Raw genomic sequence first — 25,088 nt, forward strand, 5'->3', positions numbered from 1 at the left:
CATTTGTGCAAATGAAATATGAAGTATTAATCCCACATGGGACAGAGGGCGGCCTGCAGTCCAGACGGCAGATGCTCAGATCTGCATTTGATTGCCAGGGAGGAGCCAGCTAGGTGGCCCAATCGGAATGGACTGGCTGAGGCAGGATCTGTTTTAACAGCTTTTCTGCCAACTAACCCGACAACACACACAGGTGTCCGACCTAGCCTTTATTTTTTTTAACAGTATGATCAAGTTACAAGGGCACTGAGCTAGTGCCCTTTCATTTCTTGTGCTTTGCAGCACTTTTAAGATCTTAGAGTTTCTAGTTGCTCAAATGGGTGTCATTTCTGATATTTGTTTCCCTCGTCTACATTGCTTGATTTTTGTATGCGAGAAAGTGTCACTCATAGTCGTTGAATGTCACTCATAGTTAAACTGATATTATGAAAATGTCACACATAAGCAATCTGAAACCTTGGCAGCTATGAAGAATGTGGCTGAAAACTGTTACATTGTTAGCAGCTAGAGTTGCCTGCGAGAAGCCTGAGCCAGCCCCCAACCCTGCCGGAAGCAGGGAGCCACACTGTGCCATTCCATATTGCATTAATGAACTTGCATATGCAGCGCTTTGGCTTGACTGCTCAGGAGCCGCTATAATGCGTGACTTTGCATTTCAGTGCGGTGATGCAGACTACTACTGAAATGCGTGAGAGCTGGTGAAAGGTAACAAAATGTAAAGGTTCAAGACTGAAGCCCTGAAGATTTTACTAACCGACATTCAGATGTATTGTGCTTCAAGGACTTATACAAGCCATTCCACCTCTTGCGTTGCAGTCCTGGTATATGATTAAATTGCATAGATATCATCGTGAAAAAAGCCATGCTGAATTTGTCAGGAGTGAACATGATTAATACAAGGGCTTATTTTTTTATTTTATTTTCTTATTTAACTTGGGCTGTTCAATTTTTACATCATAATATATTTCATGAATATTTCATTGTTTTCAATTTATTCTTTATTATTTGATTAGTTAATCTTACAATATGTTAACAATGCTTCCTGTTATATAAGATCCAGTTTTAAAAAGTATTAAAACATGAATAGATGAAACTATCTTTCATAAAAGACTTAATAATACCGATTTCATAATACTATTTACATATTATATACATGCTATATTACATCTCAATTTGATTTTGCTGGTCTAACTCTGTTCTTTATAATAATAAAAACTTTACAAAAACTGAATTCAGTGTTATATCGTCTGTATGTAGACATCTTATCAGTGCTTGTCTACACGTCCTTATTCCTCGTGCATTAAAATGCCGCTTGAGTATAGATTTTCTTTCAGTTTTAAGTTTTGAGCATACACACACAGCAAATGAATAATATTCTCTTCTCCCAGTTTACATAAGCGACAGAGCGTTGATTCCACTGTTCGTAGCCAAGGCATAACATGACATAAACCAGGGAAAACACCAAAACGAGCTTTTATAAAAATATGTTTATGCTTCAAAGTTCATGGGGTTTCAAGATATGATTGGGCTGTCACCTTTGTATACCCATTCATTAATGTCAATGCATGCTTTCTTTTTGCAAGAGAGTCTTTATCTATAAGCAGTGAAAGTTGTTTTGTTATTTTAGTAACAGATGTTTTAAATGAATCTGTAGTTGTTGGCATATCCCAGATCGTATTCGCTGAATATTCATCTATTGCAGCATATAAGTACTTCCCGAACTGAGATTTACGATTTGTATTTATTTCCTGCCATAACAGATTGGTCATTTGATTTACACTATCCATTTTCATTCTTTTCGACACTTTTATAAATTGGCCTTTTCGTGCAATTATCTGGTTGGTTAGCCCAAATTCCATTCTTATCTGTGCTGACGATGCGTTGTGTGGCAGGTAGAAAAGGGATTTAAAATTTTTTGTCATGCCATTATTGATGATTACAGAGTCTTTTCCACACAGTGCTTCGCTACCATATGTTAATGTTGGCAACAGTTTTGCTGATATTACTTTTAAGAACGGTAGGTAACTCAGCCCTCCTAATGACTTCTGCAAGATTCTAAATGCAGTTAACAGGGTGTTTGCTTTCCTTTGCATATCAACCTTATGAGGTTGAAAAGTTCCTTTATCATCAAAGAGTACTCCCAGATATTTATATGTTCTTACTTGTTCTAATTGCAATTTTTCGGGTAGCCATTTGTGCTTATATTTTGATCCAGGATTTTTGTTAACCTCCATGATTTTTGTCTTGGTTTCATATATAACCATTCCATTTTCTTGGGAGTACCTTGATATCCTATTTATCAGGTGTTGCAGCCCGACCTTTGTTTGGCTTAATAGTATAACTTCGCCTGCAGATTGCAGATTTGATATTTGAGTGCTACCTAATTTTGGAGGATAGGAATTCACTTCATCCTACGCTTGAGTTAGGTCTGATAAAAACAGATTAAAAAGCAATGGGGCCAGTACACACTCTTGCTTTAAGCCTGAGGAAGTAGGAATTTCCTTTGTTACACACGAACCATCTCCCCTCCGAACTCTAACCCAGTGTCTGAGTAGAGAAGTTGGATTGATGTTAAGACGTACAGTGGGATAACTTGATCCTTCAACTTTTGCCACAATAGTTATCTAGGTACACAATCGAAGGCTTATTTAAAGTCCACAAATACAGTGGTTTTTTCTTTGCAATGCATTTATCCATTAATACTGATAGCACTAATATGTTTGTTGTGGTGCCTAATCCTTGTATAAACCCTGTTTGGTTCGGTGGTATTATCTGTTTTTCCTTTGTCTATTCAGATAGTTTTGATAATAGAACTCCTGCAAATAATTTGGCATCTGTGTCTTGTAGGGTAATTAATCAATAGCTTTCAGGCTGTGCCCAATCCCTTTTTTTTATATATTGGTGATATTAATGTGCCTTTCCATGTTTCAGGTATTATCAATGTCCTGACAATCTCCTTAAATACTTTTGTAAGATATTTTGCCCATATATCAGGATTTTCCTTATACAGTTCGAATGGAATGCCATTGGGACCAGGCGCACTATCTTTTTGTTTCCGAATTAGTTTACAGACTTGACTCATATTTCACTAAACAGAAAAAGACTCTTGACATTGGGGTAAAAGGTCTGCTGGGTCTATGAATACAACTGTATTCACAAGTTATCTGGTAAATCAAATGCCAGCAAAATTAATATTTAATAATTTGTTAATTTTTTGCCACGTCTCTCCCCCTGCCTTAATTGTAGTCATGATCTCAGTTCCAATGATTTTTATGCACTGAAAAATATGTGATGTTTTAACAGAGACTGCAGTAGTTTAGATTGGAGAGGCGTAGAGTAGAGTGATGTGGAATAGGGTGGCATAGAGTTGAGTGGAGTGGCGTAGATTGATATTGCACAGAGTAGAGCAGCATAGAGTGAAGTGACATAGTGTAGATGTATATAAAATGTGCAGCATCTAAATAAATAGTGTCTGATTCACAGCACAAGCAGTGGACGAATAATTAAGATGAATCAATTTGTGTGTGGTCCATGCTCCACTTAAAGAAAAGGAAGTGACGCCTGCCACACGCCGGCCAATTAGAAGGCAGCAAAGAAAAGTAACAATAAAGCTAACAAATTGTAATAAATGGGCGAGCTCTAATCCCTTTATAGTAAAAAAATACCCCTCTAAGCGGATAGCACTTGTGCTGTCAGCTGGTGAGACCTATAAAAGAGAATCGATAAACTAAAGTATTTCCTTAGGATCACACAATTTGATCAGAAATGGAAGTTGGGTTTGACCCCAGATTTTGCAGTTTCACACTGTGCAAGTCAGCTGGTAGTTGGCTCTCTCTTTCTGACATCAAAGGTTCATGCTTTGTTTGTAATTCTTAGAGGATGAGATTAGAGTGCAGATGACAGGCAAAATCCACATTTTATTCTGGATAGTTTTGCATAGCGCAAATGCTGCCCAAGGAAACAACTGCTCTTCACAAGAGAGAGACTGCGAAACGCACCTTTTTTTCATCACAGTGCGATTTGCTGTGGTTCATAGGATGTGGAGCCAAAGCCGGGATTCAAATGCGGTTCCCATGTTACATGGTCTGCGGCTGTAGTCATGAGGTCCCCTCTTGTGAAATGTTGACCCCTTCTGGGCTCAAGGTTGGAAAAGTACCCCAAACTAAGCCAGAGCCAGGCATCTGGCTCTAGCCTGGCTCCAGCTTTGTTTGACTTTACCACGTCTACAGTATGGTTGCATTCTGGAACGTTGAGTTTTGGATCTATAAGAGTAAAAATAGAACTGAAAGTTGCTCTAAGCTAATTATGAAAAACCGAGCTTAATAAGTGTAAATATTTGCCTATAAGACGGAAGGTAAAGTCGTGGAGGGAGGCACAAGGAACTAAAAAATAAGCCTTTTCTAAAATATTGAATATGGAGCATCAAAATTTAGCCAGATTCTGTTACTATTCAAATGAAAATAGTGCAAATGCATTTTCATTTAAAAGCCCTTCACTTTCTTTTCAAAAGTTTGTTTAGTAACTAATGGGAACATTTATGTAAGCATGGCCGTCAGCAGAGGGTCTTCTCAGATGCTGATTTGCCTCTCTTTACATCCTGCTGTGCTGCTGCACTGAGGCACTGTAGCACAGCAGGAGAGTCTATAAAACAATTGTAAAACAATGACCTTCTGTCACCTCAGTGATATGAGAGGAGACGAACAGAGGAAATGATCCAGCTAACACTATGTGTTCAGGAGATGTTTTTATCCCCATCGCCCCCCACACCTCGTCCGCCGTGTCTTTCCCTTTCCAATATCTTTGGGGGTGGGGGAGGGGTGTTAGTGAGTGTGCGTGCGTTTGTTTGTTTGTGTGTGTGTGTGTGTGTTAGTTATAGCCCCACACCCGCCACATTTCCTGTGCCTATGTGTGTAGAACTCATAATTCAAAGACCACCGTAGGTATCAGAGGAAAGCTTATAAGTCACTGAACAAACTTTTTTTTATTTTTTATAAATGATTCTAAAAATGAGCTGTTATCTGTTTTGGTCCTTCCTCCTTTGTTTCTTCGCAATGATTAATTTTCTCTCTGGCCTAGGTTGCATAGCTGCAATGCTTTAACGCGCCACAAGGTGGCAGCAGTGCACCATAGTTAGTAAGCAACATGTACAACCGCTAGTGCGAATAGGCAGTTGACCAGAGATTTTAATTTGTGTTTCTTTCAGTTAAACAGGTTCACGGTGACGCCTCGTTCGGCACTATGTTAAATGCTTTTACATATGGCAGTGTTTAACAGCTGGAGCAGTAAATCAGTAGGCAGTGTTGGATCCTCGGCATAATTTTTTATTCCAGTACGTTTTTATTGAGATTTTTAAGGACATAAGAAAGATGAGAAATCAGATAAACAATAACGAGAAATAAAACACACATAATACCATTGTGACAGGAACATCAAAGACAAAGATAGGTAACACAAAGAAAACGTATACATTGAAGGTCAGTGAGAACTTGTGGAGGAGAGTGGGGAAAAAAAGAGCAGTGATCTATTCAAATGTGCATTACAAAACACACTAATACAAATAAATCGAGTAGTATATGGAGATATTAGAAAGAAAAACAAACATAATCCGTGTGAATTTGCATCAAAATAATCCATCAGTTTGGACCCCTGATAGAAATCGCCACTCGTGCAAATGTTTATTGAATTAATCATTCCGTGTCATGTAATAGTCTGCCTTTGTACGTATTACACAACCACTGGAATCTAGAACTGTCTGCACCGTGTTTATATTGTTTGACCTGCAGGAGTTACAATTGTTTAAATGCTATGGTAGTCCTGACTCATTTTGTTTTCTACAGGTACTTTTAGGGGTACGGCCTATATTGCATTAGGAAAACCAAATAAAATCTGTTATTAAAAAAAAATAATCCATCAGAAAAAAACGAGATTAAGTGATGACGAAGGAAACTCACAGGCAGAAAAGAAACCAAAAAGGGATACATAGTGGGGGAGGGGAGATATGAATGGGAGAGGAAAGCCAAGATAGTGTGTCGTAAAGAATGAAGGTATAGGAGAAATATAGAACTTAAGAGGGTCTTGCAAAGGGGGCATTTGGGTGAGGCTCTTGTATGAATAGGTCCAACGTTTTCCATACTTTATTCGCCAACCATGACCACTTCAGAACAGCTCCACTGATCAACGCATGATCAGTGTGCAGTCACACCACAAAGATCTGGGACACCATCACCTCCCTCACCCTCGATCTCATCTTCCTCACTGAGACCTGGCTCAACTCCGCATCCGTGCCTGACATCACCTCAAGCAAAGCCCGACAGCTACAAGATACAAGATAGCACACCGAGACCGCATCAGCAAACACGGAGGTGGAATTGCCATCATCCACAAAGGAATCATCCACTGCACCACCACCACCGCAGATGATACCATCCAATCATGGAACAATTCAACTACCAGTCCATGCTGATGGCAAAACCACTACCAGAGGCACCGTCGACTACAGACTTCGCCCCAGCTTCACCGACGCCATCCCCAAATTTATCACCCCGCTCGCCATTGACTCCAAATACTACATCTTCCTCAGAGACCTCAGTTTTCACCTTGACAACCTTAACAACACCAACACCGCCAACCTCCCTGAAAGCATGAACAACATCAGACTCCCCCCAACTTGTCACCAATCCCACACACATCTCAGGACACACACTCAATCCTATCTTCACTACCAGCGATGCAGTCAAGGACAGCCATGTCACCAAGATCATCTGAACATACCACTCCATCATCCCCTTCACCATCACAGGATCCCCCGGCACCGCCACCAAGCCGCCCAGCACCTCATACCACAGCTGGAATAATGTATCAAAGAGCTAGTGGACCGATGTCCTCAACACCTCTCACACTGACACCGCAGCCAACCCAGAACAGGCTGTCAAGAACGTCTCTGCCTGGATCACCGACTGCGCTGACAGAGGCGCCCCGTCAAGCCCACCAAACTCATGACCGCCTCCACACAGGGCAGTTGGGACACCATGGACTTGGGAACCACAAAACGCAACTGCAAGCGACTAGAAAGGAAATGGCGCACAAGCAAAGAACCCACAGACCGAGCGACATTCAAGACATCCCTCAACCTATAACTCCTAAAAGAGACAAAAAGGAGCGCACATGCCGACCGCATCAAAGCCAGTTCCAACCACAGCAAAGAACTCTTCAACATCGTCAGAGAGTTCCCCAACCCCTCGGCCATCGAAAACATCATCACCCCTTCCGAGGAACTCTGTGACACCCTGGCGGACTTCATTCAGGACATGATCTTCACCATCTACAAAACTTTCAAACTTCAACCCACCGCCGCCGACATCCTCCGCCTCCTTGCTCCCACAGGTGCACACCCCGACCACCTGCTCACCACATGGGACCAGCTCACCACTCAAAACACCACAGCCTTCATGATCTCTGTCCACTCAGGAGCACCAAAGGGCTCCTGTCCGTATCACATCTTAAACCTTGGGAGCAAGGCGATCAGCAGTGAGCTCACTGCCATTTTCAACATATCCATCACTTCGGCCACCTTCCCTGAATAATGGAAACATGCAGAGGTCAAACACCTCAAGAAACTGTCCGCCGTCCGCTGACCTCAGTGAACTTAAGAACTACCACCCATCTCTTTGCTCCCCTTTTCCTCCAAAGTCCTCAAAGGCCATCAGCCTCCAACTCACGGAACACCTGGAGAACAACAATCTTCTGGACAACGCCCAATCCGGATTCTGCACTAACCATAGCACCAAAACCATCCTGATCACTGCTACAGACAAAATCAGAACCCTCCTTGACTGGGGAGAAACTGCAACCTTGATCCTCTTCAACCTCTCTGCAGCTTTCAACACATTATCCCACCACACACTTATAAAGAGGTTTCACCACATTAAAATCCGAGACGACACCCTCAAATGGATCACCTCCATCCTGACCGGAAGAACCCAAAGAATCGGCCTACCACCTTTCATCCCGGAACCTAAGAACATCTTCTGTGGCGTCCCTCAAGGCTCCTCAGTCAGTCCTACAATGTTCAACAACTCTGTGACCCCCTTGACCAGCATCGTCAGAACCCATGGACTAAGCATTAGATCTTACGCTGACGACCCCCAGATCATCCTCTCACTATCAGAATATCCGCCCATCACTATGGCCAAATTCCGCAGGTGCATGACAGCCATCGCTGACTAGATGAAAGACAGTGTCTAAAACTCAATGTAGACAAAACAGAAGTGCTTATCTTTGGGAATAACACCTCCCTAGGGCCCTCACCCATAGGCCTTGCCTGCAACCTTGGCATCATCCTGGACAGCAAGCTCACCATGAAAATCTAGATCAATGCAGTCTCCTCCTCCTCCTGCTTCCTCACTCTTCGCATGCCTTGTTAGATCTTCAAATGGCTCCCCTTCAACACCAAACGAACAGTCACTCAAGCCTTAGTCACTAGCCGGCTTGAATGCAGGAACACACTCTAGAAAAAAATCACCTCCCACCTCCTGAAGAGACTGTAAACCATACAGAACTCAGCAGGCAGACACAACCTCGCCCTCCCAAAGCAAACCCACATCACCCCCCACCTCAAGAAGTTCCACATGCTCTCCATTCAGAAGGGATGTCAATTCAAGATGCTGATCTACACCTACAAATCCCTACACAACCAAGGACCAGCATACATCAGCCACCGCCTGAACTTCCACCAAACCTCCAGACTCCTGTGCTCCCCCTCCCACTCCCTCGCTCTCACTCCGAGCATCTGCCGAAGCAACAGTGGAGGACACTCCTTCTCCTACCTCGCTGTGCAGTTATGGAACGACCTCCCACTTCACCTCTGAACCTTATCCTTTCTGTTGGAATTCAGGAAGGGACTCAGACCCTGGCTGTTCAGCTGAAGCCTCCCAAGCAGCAGGTTCTCAGCACCTGGATTCCCTCACTGGTGATGTATTTATTTATTTAAAGAGTTTTATATAGCGCTGGCTAGACCCGAAGGTATCAGAGCGCTTTACATAAGGTTCCACATAGTTGCAAACTTACATCAGTTACAAGTTACCAAAGATGTTAATAAAAACTTTTAAGGCGCCTGGAACAAAAGGAAAATGGAGTGAGGAAGGGAAAGGGGGGGGGGGGGGAAGGGGAAAAAGGGGTAGGGTATAGATAAGACAGAGAGACAAAGGGAAAGTCTGCCCAATGTCCGGCTGGGTAGGTGGCGGCCAAGGGGAATCCGCAGTCCATTTCCTCCTCAGCTATCGGGTAGCTCCACCGAGTATCGGTCAAATTGCTAGGTCTCAACAGAAAACATTAAAGGGATAGACGACGGGAAGAAGGGAGCGTAGAGGGGGAATGGGGTAGGGTGAAGGAGAAGGAGGGGGATACGACAGAGAGACAAAGAAAAGTATGCTCAAAGTCCGGCTGGGCAGGTGACGTCTGAGGGGGAATCCAGAGCCCATCTCCTCTTCAGCTACCAGGTAGCTCCACCGGGCCTCGGTCAAATAGTAGGGTCTATATATAGGTACATAGAAGTGTCAAATCAATGAATAGTCATAACGACAGCAGGGACCTCTATATCTGTCAATAATTAGCCCATCATTTTGAAATTCATTACAACCTCGGTGGGAAAAACTGTCTTCACTCGAAATTCATGGCGAACTAATACTCCTGTTAGAGTTCCATTCAACAGTCAGACACTTAATACAACACAGTTCCTGCAAATACTTTAGCTCTTCGCCTTCCACTTGCACCTGAGACAATTTCAAAATTGGTTTACTGTGTGGGAAATCTAATAAATGAGTCATAGTACCAAATGAATGGTTTAGCATCTTCAGTGGAGTAATCCTTTTATCTGCATCTATTGTCAACATATTTTTTAACAAATAAATATACTCTCGTCTATCCGCCTTCTCTGCCAACATATCAGTTCCTTCCAAGTCTGTGGACATATTCACCTGAGCCATGTCATCTAAGCAGTTGAATATATACTTTCGAGCTTCTTTCGATTTTATTCCAGTCTCCATTTCATGTTCCTCTGGTGTCTTCAGTCTCCACAATGAATAACCCAAGTCTGGATCTGTTAAAAAATCTGGTTGTTTTTGTTCCTGCACTGAGTAAGTACTCAGCGGGAAGTCCTTGAGTTTGTGAAATATATCGGATCTGATCATATTCAGATGCACCAGGATAAAGTGGCCATCCAAGAAAGAGCTCGGCTATTACACAGCCAGGTGACCACATATCAATGGCTTCACAGAATGGTAAACCAAGAATCGCACTTTATAAGTCCTGTTTGATTGAAGGTGGGATGTCCTGGTGTATTGGAAAAAGTGAGAGCTCTGTAGATAAGTGACCCAGGCTCACCAAGTATGAAGTATCCACGGTATCATTGACTGTAGTATTAGAATCTGACACACGTCAAGATTCTATAGTGGCACAGCCACGGTCTCCAGACTTTGACATGTGTGGGAACCCACTTTCGCCACAGATGGGTTTTCTGTCACTGAGGACCTGTCCATCTCCAATAGCAATTCCGGTAGGGAATATTTGGCAGCAAATTTCTAACCGAGGAGGAACCCCAAATCAATAAAGGATGATGCTGCAAGGGAATCCCCCCTTTTTCATGGTTGCCAGCTGGGCCAGTCTGTGAAACAAGGCAGTAAGTAAATGGAGTGTACTGCTAAGAGTGTATTAACAGATTACCAAGAAGCTTGCATCACCCCACATCTCCAGATCACACAAAAGAAGTCTCCAATGTGAGTTTAACATCCTAGACCATTCCGGAATGGTATCCTATCCATTGTTATGGTCTGGCACAACAGAATCATCAGGAGAGATGTTTTGGCTTTATCCACATGTTGGAAGCCAGGAGTACATGTTTGGATTGTGCAGAAGTTTTGTGCTTCCACAAAAAAGTGCTTTCCCTTCAAACAGACATCATACTGGACAGCGAACTCTCCATGAGATGCCAAGTCAAATCCATCGCATCTGCCTGATTCAACCCCATCCTCATTGTCCAAAAGATCTTCGATGGTTCCCCACCAGCACTAAGAAAAAGGTGACACAGGCCCTCATCACCAGTAGACTAGACAATGGCAACGCACTCTATTCCGGCACAAACTCCGGACTTGTGCAAAGACTCCAGACAGAACAAACACCTAACATTTGCCTAGTGATTACAACTGTTCCCTATGGGTATATGATCCGCTAGCCCCACAAGACTTCCAAAATGAAGCTCATTGGCAACTTACAACCCTCTTTCATAATGCTTGACTGCATTCCTTAGGAAATAAGTTCTACCAGGGTCAGCACTCCCTCCACGCATTACAGATGTTGGAATAACTGACGATGTTACATAAAATATGGTAATAATACAGACCTATATTTAGACAGACAGAATTTAGTTGAATATTCCGGAGGGTTTTGTTTCATGCATTGTACACCTTTGGACTCTTTCGGTTTAGCATCAGCTGGGGGAAGTAAATTAATTGAAATAAATAGCCGGGGTCTATTTTCGCTGAATAAATAACATTTAAGGCTTTTTTGTTTACTGTGCAGGCGGCTAGATGACAATATTCGAACGGTGGTGAGAGGTCAGACTAACGTGGGACAGGATGGGCGACAGGTATGTGAGCGTGAGAGAGAGTCCCTTTGTCACAGGATGTATTATTTATGTTATGCTTAATTTTTCATTTAAACGTTTCTAAATGTCAAGCAAAAATATTGGAAATGCAACATCTGCGTGTATGTACCATATGTTTTCAATTATTTCACTGTAAACATTTGCAGGCCTTCTATAAAATGAAGTCTTAGTCGCAAACTTATATGTCCTCTACTGCTAGAATCCAGGAACCATTTGCAAAAGCCCAACACTTTGCACCATGCATGTTTTCGCCCTCTGTGCCATGCCATGTGTTACTGCTGCAGCTTGTGTTTTTGTTCTCCGCTGACTAGTGCTTAGAACCATATCCGTTTCTTTGGGGCTTTTGTTGATGATTTCAATGTATGTGAACATGTTTTGGATCCACTCTGTGCTATTGCTATATCTGCTACTTAATTGCTTTTATCTTTTTGATGGAGAGTCAGATATGTCAAATCACAAGGGTTCACTTCCAGTGGTGCTGTCAATGTCTTCTGTAACCGACATATATCCAGATGTTTTCCTCAATTGGACAAGTGCTCCGTTCCATTCATATGAGCACATGCTGTGCAATCAAATGTTTGGGATAGATGTACAGCTAACTCACAGGGTTTGTGAATGCAAAATAGTTTTGTAAAGTGTACTAAGCCCATTTTGTGAGTTGGAAGTATATTTCCAACTTGTAAAAATGGGTTTAGTAACCCATACCAAATCGCATTTAGGAAATGGTGGAAAAGAGAAATTTTTTCCTAATCGCTAATCTGTATGGTACGTATCAGTGGTTTGCAACCGAAACTGCAGTCTCAAATCATTGTCAAGTTACCGCCACCTCAAAGTAGGTGATAACCTATGCGGAAAAGGAGAATGGTTCTCCTAGGTACTCCTTCCCCATTGAGAATCATGTCAAGCGACCTAGATTAGTGGCAGGGGTGGGGAGATCTGTTATTTCAAGCATTGGTTAGGGGACGGGAATCCATTTATTATTCTTGAACAGTACCAGTTCCTTTAAAGAATGCAGGCTGCTTAAACAAAAAATTGGTTTTGAAAATACATACACGGCAGGCGTGGTCTGGCCACAGTGCAAGATGGCCGCCTAGGCGGAGAGCTCTGCTGCGAGGGAGTCTCCGAGCGGGGAATGTGGTGTCCCGGAGGCGGCAAGGTACCATTACTTCGGTGGGCCTAGAGGAGGGGGCCCTCTGGAAGGTTCCGGTCCCATCGCTGACACTGCAGACCACCAGGCGGGGAAGAAAGACAGACGAGCGGCCCCTGGGCCTGGAGTCAAAGCGACAGTTGTGCTCGACCTCGCCCTTCACAGCAGCCTGAGGCCCCCCTGAGCCGAGCCTGCTCCCTGAGCCCTGCTGAGCGCTGTCGCGCCCTGAGGATTGCTCTCTTGGCGCCGAGAGTAAGTGACATCCACCCGCCCAGAGCCCCACCGCGAACAGCTCGCATAGGCGCACTAAAGTCAGATCGGCGCCTCAACATTTGCCCCTGCTGGGACGTCACGGTCCTTTGCCTCATCCCTGGCACAAGTACATCTCTGAGCGACCTGCGCACACCAAGACAAGCGCCTGGGCACAATTGAAGTCACCCACCCCCCATTCTCTGGCTGGTGGCCCATCGTGTGAAACATGCATCGATAACGCGTTGCTCTGACCCCTCACAACTACGAGGTTGCGGAGGGCGAAATACGGACTACCTCAACCACCGGGACCTCCTAGTGTACACCCAAGCACCGCAGCGGACTGGGGTGTGTGCTCCCCCACGCTCCCCTCAGGTTGGTGCCAGGACCTGCACAGCAGCGCAGGGCGAATGTTCATGGTAAAAACCGGGAGTAAGACCTCCAGGCAGCTCAAATTCTCAGAGGCGCTTAAACATCCGCACACCAAGGCCAAAAAGACCGGTGATTCCTCGGCGAGCCTTCCCCAAGCATCCTCAACAACCCCTGCAGCAGGAGCCACCATGGACCGCAGACTTCAAGAAATCTCCTCAGTCAGTCGCAGACTGGAGGGGATGGACTCCAACATCTCCAAGCTGGCGGAAGATGCCAAATCTATACGGTTGGACCTAGCTGGGTTCCATACCTGAACTGAGGTGCTGGATCAGAGGCTGACAGTGATAGAGGACCAATTGAACGCAGTACACGACCGGGATCAGGAAATCCTATTCCTCTGCAGCAAGCTTGTTGACTTGGAGGACCACAGCCGCAGGGACAATATCCATTTTTTTTGGATTCCCGGAGTCCATTGAGGGCCCCAACGCTGGTACCTTCCTGAAAAATACCCTTCCAAAGCTCATCGGGGCCACCTGTGACCCACCTCTAGAAATTCAACGGACCCACCGCATAGGCCCTGCACGTAAGGACTCTAACGCGCGTCCATGCCCGCTCATTGTCTGTTTTCTACGCCACAATCAGACGAAGCAAATCCTGGCTGCAGCACGCACCCATGGAATATTCACCTACGACTGCCACAGCATACGGATAACCGCAGACTTTTCTAAAGAGACAAATGAGCGCCGCAAGGACTTCCTTTCCCTTAGGCCCAGGCTTCGACAACTGAACACAAAATATAGCCTCTTCGAACCTGTGAGGCTCTGCATAACTAAGGATGGCAACTCCAGGGACTTTTATGACACAGGACCTACACCGGTTTTTGGAAAAAGTAGCACAACAGGACATCGACATCCACCTACGTGACTCTGAACTTTTCCAACCGCATTGACCCTCCCAGTCTTCGGAGAGCAAGAGATGGACCTCTGGAGTAAACTGGCATTGCAGAAGGGATCAGGACAGACCAACTCGCACACATGAAGACAGAGCCTCCGCGCGGCGGTCACTTTTGCGCTCTACCCGCAGAGAGACAAATCCTGCTCACCCCTGAAGCCTATAACGGAGCCTGAACAGGTGCGTAGGGCGTCTGGAGCGGATGGCTGAGGTTGATGGCCCCCCCTTAGAGTTGAACATGTGGCCACAGGAACAGTAAGACACCACCTGATCAACGGGCAGCTGAGTATCCTATACACTGTATTGTATTGTAGTGTGCCCTCTCTTTTAGAAAGTCAATCATGCCGATTCAAATTCAGTCACACTGTATACCTAGTTTACTGAGGTGTCTTTGTATTGTTCCAAAATGTTGTTGACTTCACTGCTTGATCGATAGCGGCGATCTGTTGTACTAGTTAAGAACACCTGCTCTCCCTCCCCTCCCCTCCACCCGCCCGTGCCCCCGTACACCGATGGAGGTACCGGAACCACACTTGACACCAATACCTCTACCATGGCGACCGCACTGTACATCTCCGTACACATGCCTAGCAGTGCATTTTTGTGTGCCTGAAGAGATTGTGCGCCCACACGCCACCACATAAATGATCCATGCGGTGTCCCCTCATCTATATGGTGTCGCTCAACTTCCCTCGTCTGGGTCGCCTCAAGCCTCTCTCCTCCTATTTATCTACTATTGTCCTCCCTTATGGTGGCAGACCACCCCGTTGCGATAGACTAGAACTCCCTTGGAGCGGTTCCCCGCTGAGTATGGACCCGCAGAACAAAGGTTAGCGTTTCCTATGCACCAAGTGCCGGGAAAGTACATCCCATACCTCGTGACCCACGATCTTCCCCTCTTCCCCCCCGCCCCTTCTTCCAACTTATTTGATTCCGATACTGGGCATCTCCACTGCGACAGCCTAGCATCCCCTCCCTGTCCTGTATCGCACCAAGTCCTAGAGACCATGAGCCGGAGTAATCTGCGTTCATGGATTCCAACCCCTTGCAGTCCTGTCAAAAATTCAGAGTGCACCAGAACTTTGTATTTCTCTCTAATCAATTTCCCACAGGTGTTGCCAACCAAGTGTCTCTCCTGTAGGAGTACAAGGTACGGATTCTGCATTCCTAAGAAAAATGGCATCACTCTGTCTTCAATCAGTTACCCAGGCCGTTCACATTCCAGGATAATAGAGAAATTCCTTTCTTTCATGGGGCAATCAGAACTACAAAAGCCATGACTGTTTAATTGTGGGCTATGCACACTCTTCTGTGACATCATCTGCACTTGGGTGTCTAGTATTGCTGGCTCCCCACACTGTCTTTAAGCCCCCCTTACTGTCTAATGCTGTGAGTGAAGAACTACTTGCCTCCCCAATAATGCTTGAGACCTCTTCCTCCCCCTCCCACCTCAAAACACGAAGCCTGTTAGTCAGATCTTCATTGAATGTGGTTTTATAAGTTTTAGTATGGAATCCACTGCTGAATGAGTTGTTTACTGCCTTACAGAATATCCTCTTTTAGGTATGGTTCTGCTTTTCACCTATTTCTCCTCTGTTCATTCAGTCATATAGAGGTTTTTTTTAGGTCTTGAGATGTCTTCTCAAAACATTTGTTTTCCTATGTTTTGTTGTGGATTTGTTTGAACATTTGAAGGATATGGTGTAAAATACCATGCAAGTGGTAAGCTGTGGCAGAGGCTACCTGGGTCCAGCGTAATATGCAGTTTGGTAAATTGGGCTGTAACATGGTAAGTCAGCACCTTGTTCGTGCTGTTGAAAAGTCAGTCATGGTGGCAGTGTTTAGTGCTACTGTCATGCTGTCTTCCCAGTTCTACTGGTTGAGAAGTTTGTTTGATTAGTTTCCATATCTAGTGCTTAGACCAAGACAAAGAATTATTGAAAATCTTTGTGTTCATCAAACATTTTGGTTCTGTCTCTGACTTGACCTCCTACAGAGTATCTGATTCCAATACTAATGTTATGTTGTCTCAAGGTAGGTTTCTTGACTAGGTATCTTGTCTTCCTTACAACTTTAGCTTTTGCAAGATTCTGGGAGTTAGCACAGCTGTTATCTGCCCTAGGTTTCCATTTTATTTTTCTAGCCTGCTTGTAGGTTCATTCTGGACTGTTTTAAATTCCAGGAATATTTTTGGCTTTTAGTGGCTTGCCGTACTAGTTTGAGGGCAAGGCACACTTGTTAGGAAGGATTTCATATTGTTTCTTTCCTTCCCTTATTGTATTCAATACATCCTTTTTTAGGTCGAGCCTAGCACAGCGCGCATGCGCTGCACTATGGGAGGCTTCTTGTAAGCACTCCAAACTTCCCCAAAAGTTCTTTGTGTGGGTTTGGTAACTCCCACACATTCTATTGGCCTTTGCGTGTGGTTTTCAATAATGAAAGCACGCAAATGGCCAAAGGCGGGTGCATGTCCCACCTCTTTGTATAAAGGTTACTCCCATGGCGTTTTGGTGTCAGGAGCTAGCAGCGGTGTGCTTTGTGGCAGCTGCATTCCTCCCTTGTTGTTGTGGATCATGTTACTAATAAAAAAGCGCGGTCACTTTCACTTTGCGGCCGCGCTTGTTTTCTGTTCCCATAATTTTTGTCCTTGTTCATATATTGCAAACGCACGCGTTATTTTACCCCCTTATTTTTTTTTTTGCAACAGGTTATTTGCGTTTGAGGCACTCTTTTGTCTTCTTTTTATCCTTAAGTATGATAATATTATTAATTATTATTATTCCTAGCAATTACCAATCGGGCCATCATTTTAATCTCCTTAAATGTGAACTGGAAACAATGCGGAATGTGACTGGATCACTCGGCTTGTTAGTTGCTTCCTAACCTTGGGCTGAGGTTGTAACAGTATAAATTCACAAGAGCATTGAGCCACTGCGCCCTTGTGCTCGCTTCAATCTTTTCACAAACCAAAATGTGCAGACAATGTAAAGGATACATTTACTCATCAACCAGATAAGGCGAAATTTCAGGCAGCACAATGGGGATTGCAAACGGCATGAAGCCTTTTCAAACTTTTGATGATGTTTTCCAATGTTTATAGTCTTTGACATGCACCTGTGCGAGACTACAAATAAAGAGCCTATACGTTTAGAAATGCACATTTAGAAGCACATTTAAAGAAATACCTGTTTTAAGCTAGGATGTTCCCCTTATATGGTGCATTTCTACTGTGTTGTGTTAATTAAATCTATTTACAAACCTTCTTACAAAAATGACACCGAGGACACAACCACTTTGCTTTCCAAACAACATTGCATCATTTGCAGGCGCAACCATCAATAAGATACTCTCTCACTCTCTCACTCTCTCTCTCACACACTCTCTCACACTCTCTCACACACTCTCTCACACTCTCACTCTCACACTCACACTCTCACACTCTCTCACTCTCTCACTCTCACACACTCTCACTCTCTCACACACTCACACACTCATACTCACACACTCTCTCACTCTCTCACTCTCCCCCTCTCTCACTCTCTCACTCTCTCACTCTCTCACTCTCTCACTCTCTCACTCTCTCACTCTCTCACTCTCTCACTCTCTCACTCTCTCACTCTCTCACTCTCTCACTCTCTCACTCTCTCACTCTCTCACTCTCTCACTCTCTCACTCTCTCACTCACTCACACACTCACTCACTCACACACTCTCACACTCTGACTGTCTCTCTCTCTCTCTCTCTGACTGACTCTCTGACTCTCTCTCTCTCTCTCTCTGACTGACTCTCTCACTCTCTCTCTCTCTCTGACTGACTCTCTCACTCTCTCTCTCTCTGACTGACTCTCACTGACTGACTCTCTCAATCTCTCACTGACTGAGTCTCTCGCTGACTGACTCTCAATGACTCGCTCTCTCACTGACTGACTCTCAATGACTCGCTCTCTCACTGACTGACTCTCAATGACTCGCTCTCTCACTGACTGACTCTCAATGACTCGCTCTCTCACTGACTGACTCTCAATGACTCGCTCTCTCACTGACTCTCTCTCCCTGACTGACTCTCTCACTCTCTCACTGACTGACTCTCTCACTGACTGACTCTCTCACTGACTGACTCTCTCACTGACTGACTCTCTCACTGACTGACTCTCTCACTGACTGACTCTCTCACTGACTGACTGACTCTCTCACTGACTGACTCTCTCACTGACTGACTGACTCTCTCACTGACTGACTCTCTCACTCTCTCACTGACTGACTCTCTCACTCTCTCACTGACTGACTCGCTCACTGACTGACTCGCTCACTCTCTCACTGACTGACTCGCTCACTCTCTCACTGACTGACTCTCTCACTGACTGACTCTCTCACTGACTGACTCTCTCACTGACTGACTCTCTCACTGACTGACTCTCTCACTGACTGACTCTCTCACTGACTGACTCTCTCACTGACTGAGTCTCTCACTGACTGACTCTCTCACTGACTGACTCTCTCACTGACTGACTGACTCTCTTACTGACTGACTGACTCTCTTACTGACTGACTGACTCTCTTACTGACTGACTGACTCTCTTACTGACTGACTCTCTTACTGACTGACTCTCTTACTGACTGACTCTCTTACTGACTGACTCTCTTACTGACTGACTCTCTCACTGACTGACTCACTGATTGACTCACTGACTGACTGACTCGCTCACTCACTGACTGACTGACTCGCTCACTCACTGACTGACTGACTCGCTCACTCACTGACTGACTCTCACTGACTCTCACTCACTCACTGACTGACTCTCTCTGACAAACTGACTGACTAACTCTCTCAATCTCTCTCTCACTGACTGACTCTCACTCTCTCCCACTGACTGACTCTCACTCTCTCTCACTGAATGACTCTCTCACTTACTGACTCTCTCACTGACTCTCTTAATCTCTCTCTCACTGACTGACTCTCTCTCTCACTGACTGACAGTCTCTCACTCTCACTGACTGACAGTCTCTCACTCTCACTGACTGACTCTCTCACTGACACTGACTGACTCTCACTCTCTCTCTGACTGACTCTCACTGACTGACTGGCTGACTCTCTTACTGACTGACTCTCTCACTCTGATTCTCTGATTGACTCTCTCTCTCTATCTCTCTCTCTCACTGATTGACTCTCTCTCTCACTGACTGACTAACTCTCTCAATCTCTCTCTCTCTCACTGACTTTCTCTCACTGATTGACTCTCACTGACTCTCTCACTGACTGATTCTCTCACTGACTGACTGACTCTCTCACTGACTGTCATACAGGTACTATTTCTCAACCTTTGCCTTCCTGTTATTTATGCCCCCCATAACAAAAAAACCATAACGAGCAAACATTGGGACAGGCAGATAGAAGTTGCCAGCATTTAAAGGACAAAGAAAACCACAAGACATTATTTATTGTTAATACTTTTTTAATATGGTCGTTCAGTTGTACATAATGCTTTCTTGGTCATATATAAGGTTACAAAAATGCTTCTGACACTTCTTTATTATAACTTTTCAGCATGCTGCAGACTTCTGTACAGCACAGCTTAAACACATAGGCAAAGTCAATATCTCTGGCTAAACACTTATAAGGTCCCAAAGGCGAGACCTATTGGCTCTGCCAATGCTTGTCTGTTCCTGCTTTCCATGTTTTCCTGGGTTCATTGCAGTGTCTCTACTTGGGACTCTGCTTTCTGTAATTTGGGTGGGAAACGTTCAAATCACTCTAAAATTCCTTTGTTGTCATTTGTCTCTTCTCTATGTTGTCCAGTTTCCCTTCGGTAGCTTGGTTAAGGCTGAGGCCATGAAGGTTTTCAGAGATTTGACTTCCACCATGTTTTTTTAAATTAATGCTAATTCTTCAAATGGCGTCATGTGAAGGGAGTGGATTACATTTCAGTCTCTTGCTGCTTTACTTACAGGTGTTTGTTTAGTCTTTTGCGGTTTAGATTTTCCCATTTATCAAGGTAGAAGAGTCTGATTTTTAGTCTTCCTTCTGATGTGTTCATTTCTTAGGATTAGTGCTTGCCATTAAGAGATTTTGGGGTTGGGTTTGGAGTAAAGAGAATAAGTGAAGAAATATCTGTAAGATATTTCTGTTTCCGTTTTTGTATTAACACTGTGGCTCTTCTTGCCATTAAGATACACTTATTAAAATATATTTCAGCTTGTCATGTTCCTAACTTCCTCGCTAATTTGTGTGCTCCTTGGTCTTTAGGGACTCAATTTATTTGGAGTCTACTTTACTGTTGAATTTGTTTATTTCTGCTAGAGAAACTGCATGCTTTACAGAGAAGGACTCAAACCACAGTTAGAGTTAATTTGCTTTTTAAACGTAGGCTGCTTCCTGTCCCTTTATCTCACTCTTTCTGGTTCATTTTCATACCTGCTTCCTTTAGCTGTGTTTTTCGGTCTTTCCCTTTCGTCTTTTTCCCCATTTTTAGGTCTTGCCTAGGCAGCGCGCATGCGCTGCTCTAGGAGATGACCTTTTGAAATTGGTCAGCTCTTTTCAAGCACTCGTGCTTGTGCTGGCATCCAACTTGCGGGAACCAGCAGTGGCGCGTGCGCTAATTGAAAACAAATGGCCCGCGCGCCACTGCTCGCTCCCACAACGTGGAGCACAAGCACGAGTGCTTGAAAAGCTTGAATTAGCGTATGGCACCCTGCAAGTGATTGTTAATTAGCGCGTTCGCCGCGCTGCTGTGAGCGGCGTGTGACCAGCGCTCGTTTAACAAGCTCTTTTGTTTCATATAAATTCACATAGCCCAATTTATAAACCAGAGAGTTTAAGTGCTTTGCCCAGAATCACAGGATGTTCGCCGCCGAGAATCGAACCGGGATCCCCAGCTCTCAAGTCAACAGCTCTGCTGCGCCACATCTTCTGCACTGCCGTGATACCTGCTTCTGTTTTCCTGCTGCTTTGCAGACACAAGCGGAACTCCGTCCTCTCTACGTTTGAACAATGTAGTGTTCAGTGTGAAATAGATCTATTTCACCTGAAACTATATGCTCCCTCGCCCTCTCCCTTGCACTATCTGTTGCGAAACCTGGAGGTTGAGACATTTTCGTAACAAAAATAATAGAGTGCATGTTGAGGAATGGTGAGACCTTTCTCAGCGTGTCAGTTTTTTCCATTTCCCAACTCCAATAGGATTCATAATGGGTGATATGTTACCATAGCTGGGCATCAGCTTCTCATTTTCATAATTATTTTCGTCAGGTTTGTTTAAGCTTATTTCACCTCCATTTAAATAAACCGATTATGCACTGGATACGGGCTTCTGCCTCGAGACTCGAGGGTAGAATGAGTTTGTTTTTAGGGACAGTCTCTCTGTGACTTAATCCCATTTTCCGAATCATTGGAGATACCTGCACACCCTCTGGCTGGGTTTCTTATCTGTTGGGGGTGCTCCGGATACACAGGGGATCATGGATTTGCATGAGAGGTCAGGGTTGCTTCTCTTCTCATTCCCAGTCATGACCGTTTCCCTCGCACCTTGATTCAGCTAAGGGTGTGCAGACGGAGTGGACAGGGAAGCACACTACCAGAGAGCATACAATCATGATGTAGCCTATTTAGAATCATTCAGTTATGGGTCTTGCTCTCAGAACAGCTTTGTCATTCAGCATCTAAAGAAAGAAATGAAGACTGCTCCCGCTTTCCCATATAGCAGCCACCTTCCATGGAATACGTGAGCAAAAAGGTATATAGTACAAGATCCTGCAGATTTAAACAGCGCAACTTAACACCCTTAGAAATGAAATGATTTGCCCACAATCACAGGATGTTGCGCCCGCGAGACTCGAACCGGCATTTCCAGCCCTCAAGTCATCAACTCCAACCGCTGCGCCACAAGCTCTCCACTCCTGTGCTACTTCTTTTCTTTCTATTTTTACCAGATGGCATGGTCCCTGCTTATTTTATGTCGAATTGTACATTGTATAGCTTATTTACGTAAAGACCTGCACGCCTGGGTGCGTATCAGCAGGGGCGGTGAGGTATCGAAAGATATCCAGGTCGGTAGAGGGGTCAGGCAGGGTTGTGTCCTGGCCCCTCGTCTTTTTATCCTTTATACTAACGATCTGAATAAGACACTGGTAACTCACCCATGATGTCCCTAGCATTAATGGCAACAAACTCCCCGCCCTACTGTATGCTGATGATGCGGTACTAATTGGCCGCACCCCAAAAGCTTTTCGCACTTTGGTGCGGGGCTTCGTTGATTTTATGGCTAGTTTGAACTTATGCACCAATTTTTAAAAAATCCTTTTTAATGGCGTGTGGGTCGAAGAAGTATTTTAACACGTCTATTGTTTTAGACTCAGACTGTTTACAAAGCACTCGCACTTTCTCCTATTTGGGGTTGGTATTTGCTTCTAATGGACTGTGGTCTGACCATGTGGCGTACAGTAGGAGAAAGTTTTCCAATTCCACTCATATAATACTTGGCTTGCCCCAGCCTAGGAATTCGAAGGTTGTATCTGCCATCATTAAGATCTTTAAACTTGAATGCAGTCCAACTGCCACCTATGTTGCAGAAGTCTGGGGCTTCACTAACTGTGGTAGCATCCAGGGGGAAGAGAACAGATTTTGTCGTAAAATCCTGGGTGCTCCTATCTGCTCTTCACAGTACGCCTGCCATAGTGAACTTAATTTGCCATACATTGAAGACTATATCAAGGCTTGTCCCGCTTTATTTTGGCTCACAGTCTGGAAGAATCCCGCGGTGCAACTTACTTGGGAGATTATATCAGACTGTTTAAAATGTTATAGGGGTATGGAAATACCCTGGCTAGCCGCTGTTTGTAAAAGCTTAACTAGCGTGAATTATGAGTATTTATTTTTAAACCCCACTGATTTCGGTAGTATAAGTAAGAAAACCCTCCAGCAGGCTTTATACGTATCATACAGAAAAGCTAGATATGACAAAGAGATTCAGAAAACCTCTGTTGCGAGATATATGCATATTGAGAACCTTTCCCACGCTCCATCTAGCTATCTCCTAAAACCTATTGGTCGTTGGAAAAGGGGTTTGCTTTTTTGGCTGAGGATCGATGCAATGACATTTTTGCTTTGCTTTCCTCTGGGGTACAACTCTAACCTTGATTATTTGCTATTCCCCTGTAATAGTGATGTAAACAATCTATGCTGCATTTTGTATTCTTTTGTAGTTACTATTTAAAATACACCAAAAGGTTATTGATATCATATTTTAAGGCTATCCCTACGATTGATTTTAAGGCAGCCTATGGGAAGGTTATTGTCTTGGAAGATGAAGAGCTAACCTTTCGGGTCGGATCCTTTTTGAAAGTTGCAGTGCGCACTCGTAACTCAATGTGTACTCCTTGAAGTCTATTCACTTTTACTTTGGCTTTTTAATTGTATTTTAACTTTGACAAACAAACTTCTTGATGAATTTTGTCTTGCATCTGTATCTTTTTAATGTGTATTGTATTATTGGAGGACCTGTTTAAATTGGAAACTTTTTTAAAGCTGTTTTTCTATTTATTTGTGTTCCCTCTGTTATCGAATTGTTCTCATTGTAATATGCCGTTATTTGACTGTACTTTTATGGATATATTCTTGTATCCGAATAAAGATTTTGAATCTGAATCATTGTCGATTTATCGCCACTGCAGCATGTTATAAAATGTGTAGCAAACTTTCGCAATATATTAAAAGGTAGCTTTCTGTTGGCAGAATTTCAAATGTGAGTTGCTCACATATCGGTTGCATAAGCAAAAGTGTATCAAAATCTGCCTTCAGACAGGCGGCTTACTCTTATCATCGTGAGTTATTTGTACACCAAATGCAAATTATGAGATGCGTCAGAAGGCTAAGAAAAAATTGTACAAGAAAACAGTTTTAACAAAGCAGATCGAAATGGAAGTATGGTATTACAGGGCATATTTTGTTTTTGCGCATTTCTTCACGTCAGAAGCAGAATTAGCTCAATTAGAGCTGTCATGTATTATTTTCTTATTGTGAGTTTTGAGTTCATCAAACCTACTAGAATCGCTTTCACAATCCAACTTCTCGTCAAAATGTTGCGCTTTCATCCCAGTTAAATGCTATTTTTGACCCTTTTTAGCCATTATTTTGATTAATCTATCACATTCCACCTCACCGGTAACATGAGTCTATATTTGCTTATTACTTAGGATGGACATTGTTTCCGAGCTACAAAGTACTATATTATTTATAAACGAATTATTAGAAAATCAAACTGCTGGTATTGTCACCTTGTTTTGTATTTTTTACTTCCTCAGCAATGTAAGCTATACAGAACAGGCATAGCATGATTTTAGGGGACATATTTAAAACTGCTGTGGAGTGTCACTCCCTCTAGTTTGCTTTCATAATGTATTTTATTCATTACATTATCAAAAACATTAATACAGGGCAGACAGAAAAATTAATCCTCTAAGAGACTGTCGTATGCATATCAAGTAGCTAATTTCACAGTTTCTCTCTCTCTCTCTCCTCCTTATTCCCTCATTCCTCCCTTCCTTTTTGGCCTCCATAATCCCCCTTACTTCTTTCCTTCCATCCTTAACTTCCTTCGTTCCTAACCCTCCCTCCTTTTCCCACTCTTCCATCACATCAACCATCTCCTCACCCTTCCTCTAACTCCTTCCCTCAAACCCTTGCTTCCTCTTTACTTCCACAGTCCCTTCTGCCTAG

The 25,088-nt window shown here is 43.9% G+C and overlaps 1 protein-coding gene across 1 annotated transcript in view; it reads left to right on the forward strand.

The window, feature by feature from the left end:
- VPS53 (VPS53 subunit of GARP complex) overlaps positions 1 to 25,088 on the forward strand; it is an 898,950-nt gene that overhangs the window by 98,031 nt on the left and 775,831 nt on the right. Inside the window, exon 4 of the mRNA XM_085649360.1 lies at positions 11,575 to 11,641. Coding sequence (XP_085505486.1) covers positions 11,575 to 11,641 — 67 coding nt within the window. The remainder of the gene's footprint in view (positions 1 to 11,574; positions 11,642 to 25,088) is intronic.

Source organism: Triturus cristatus, chromosome 3_2 (genome assembly GCF_964204655.1).
Source record: "Triturus cristatus chromosome 3_2, aTriCri1.1, whole genome shotgun sequence".
In the NCBI taxonomy this organism is placed as follows: Eukaryota; Metazoa; Chordata; class Amphibia; order Caudata; family Salamandridae; genus Triturus; species Triturus cristatus.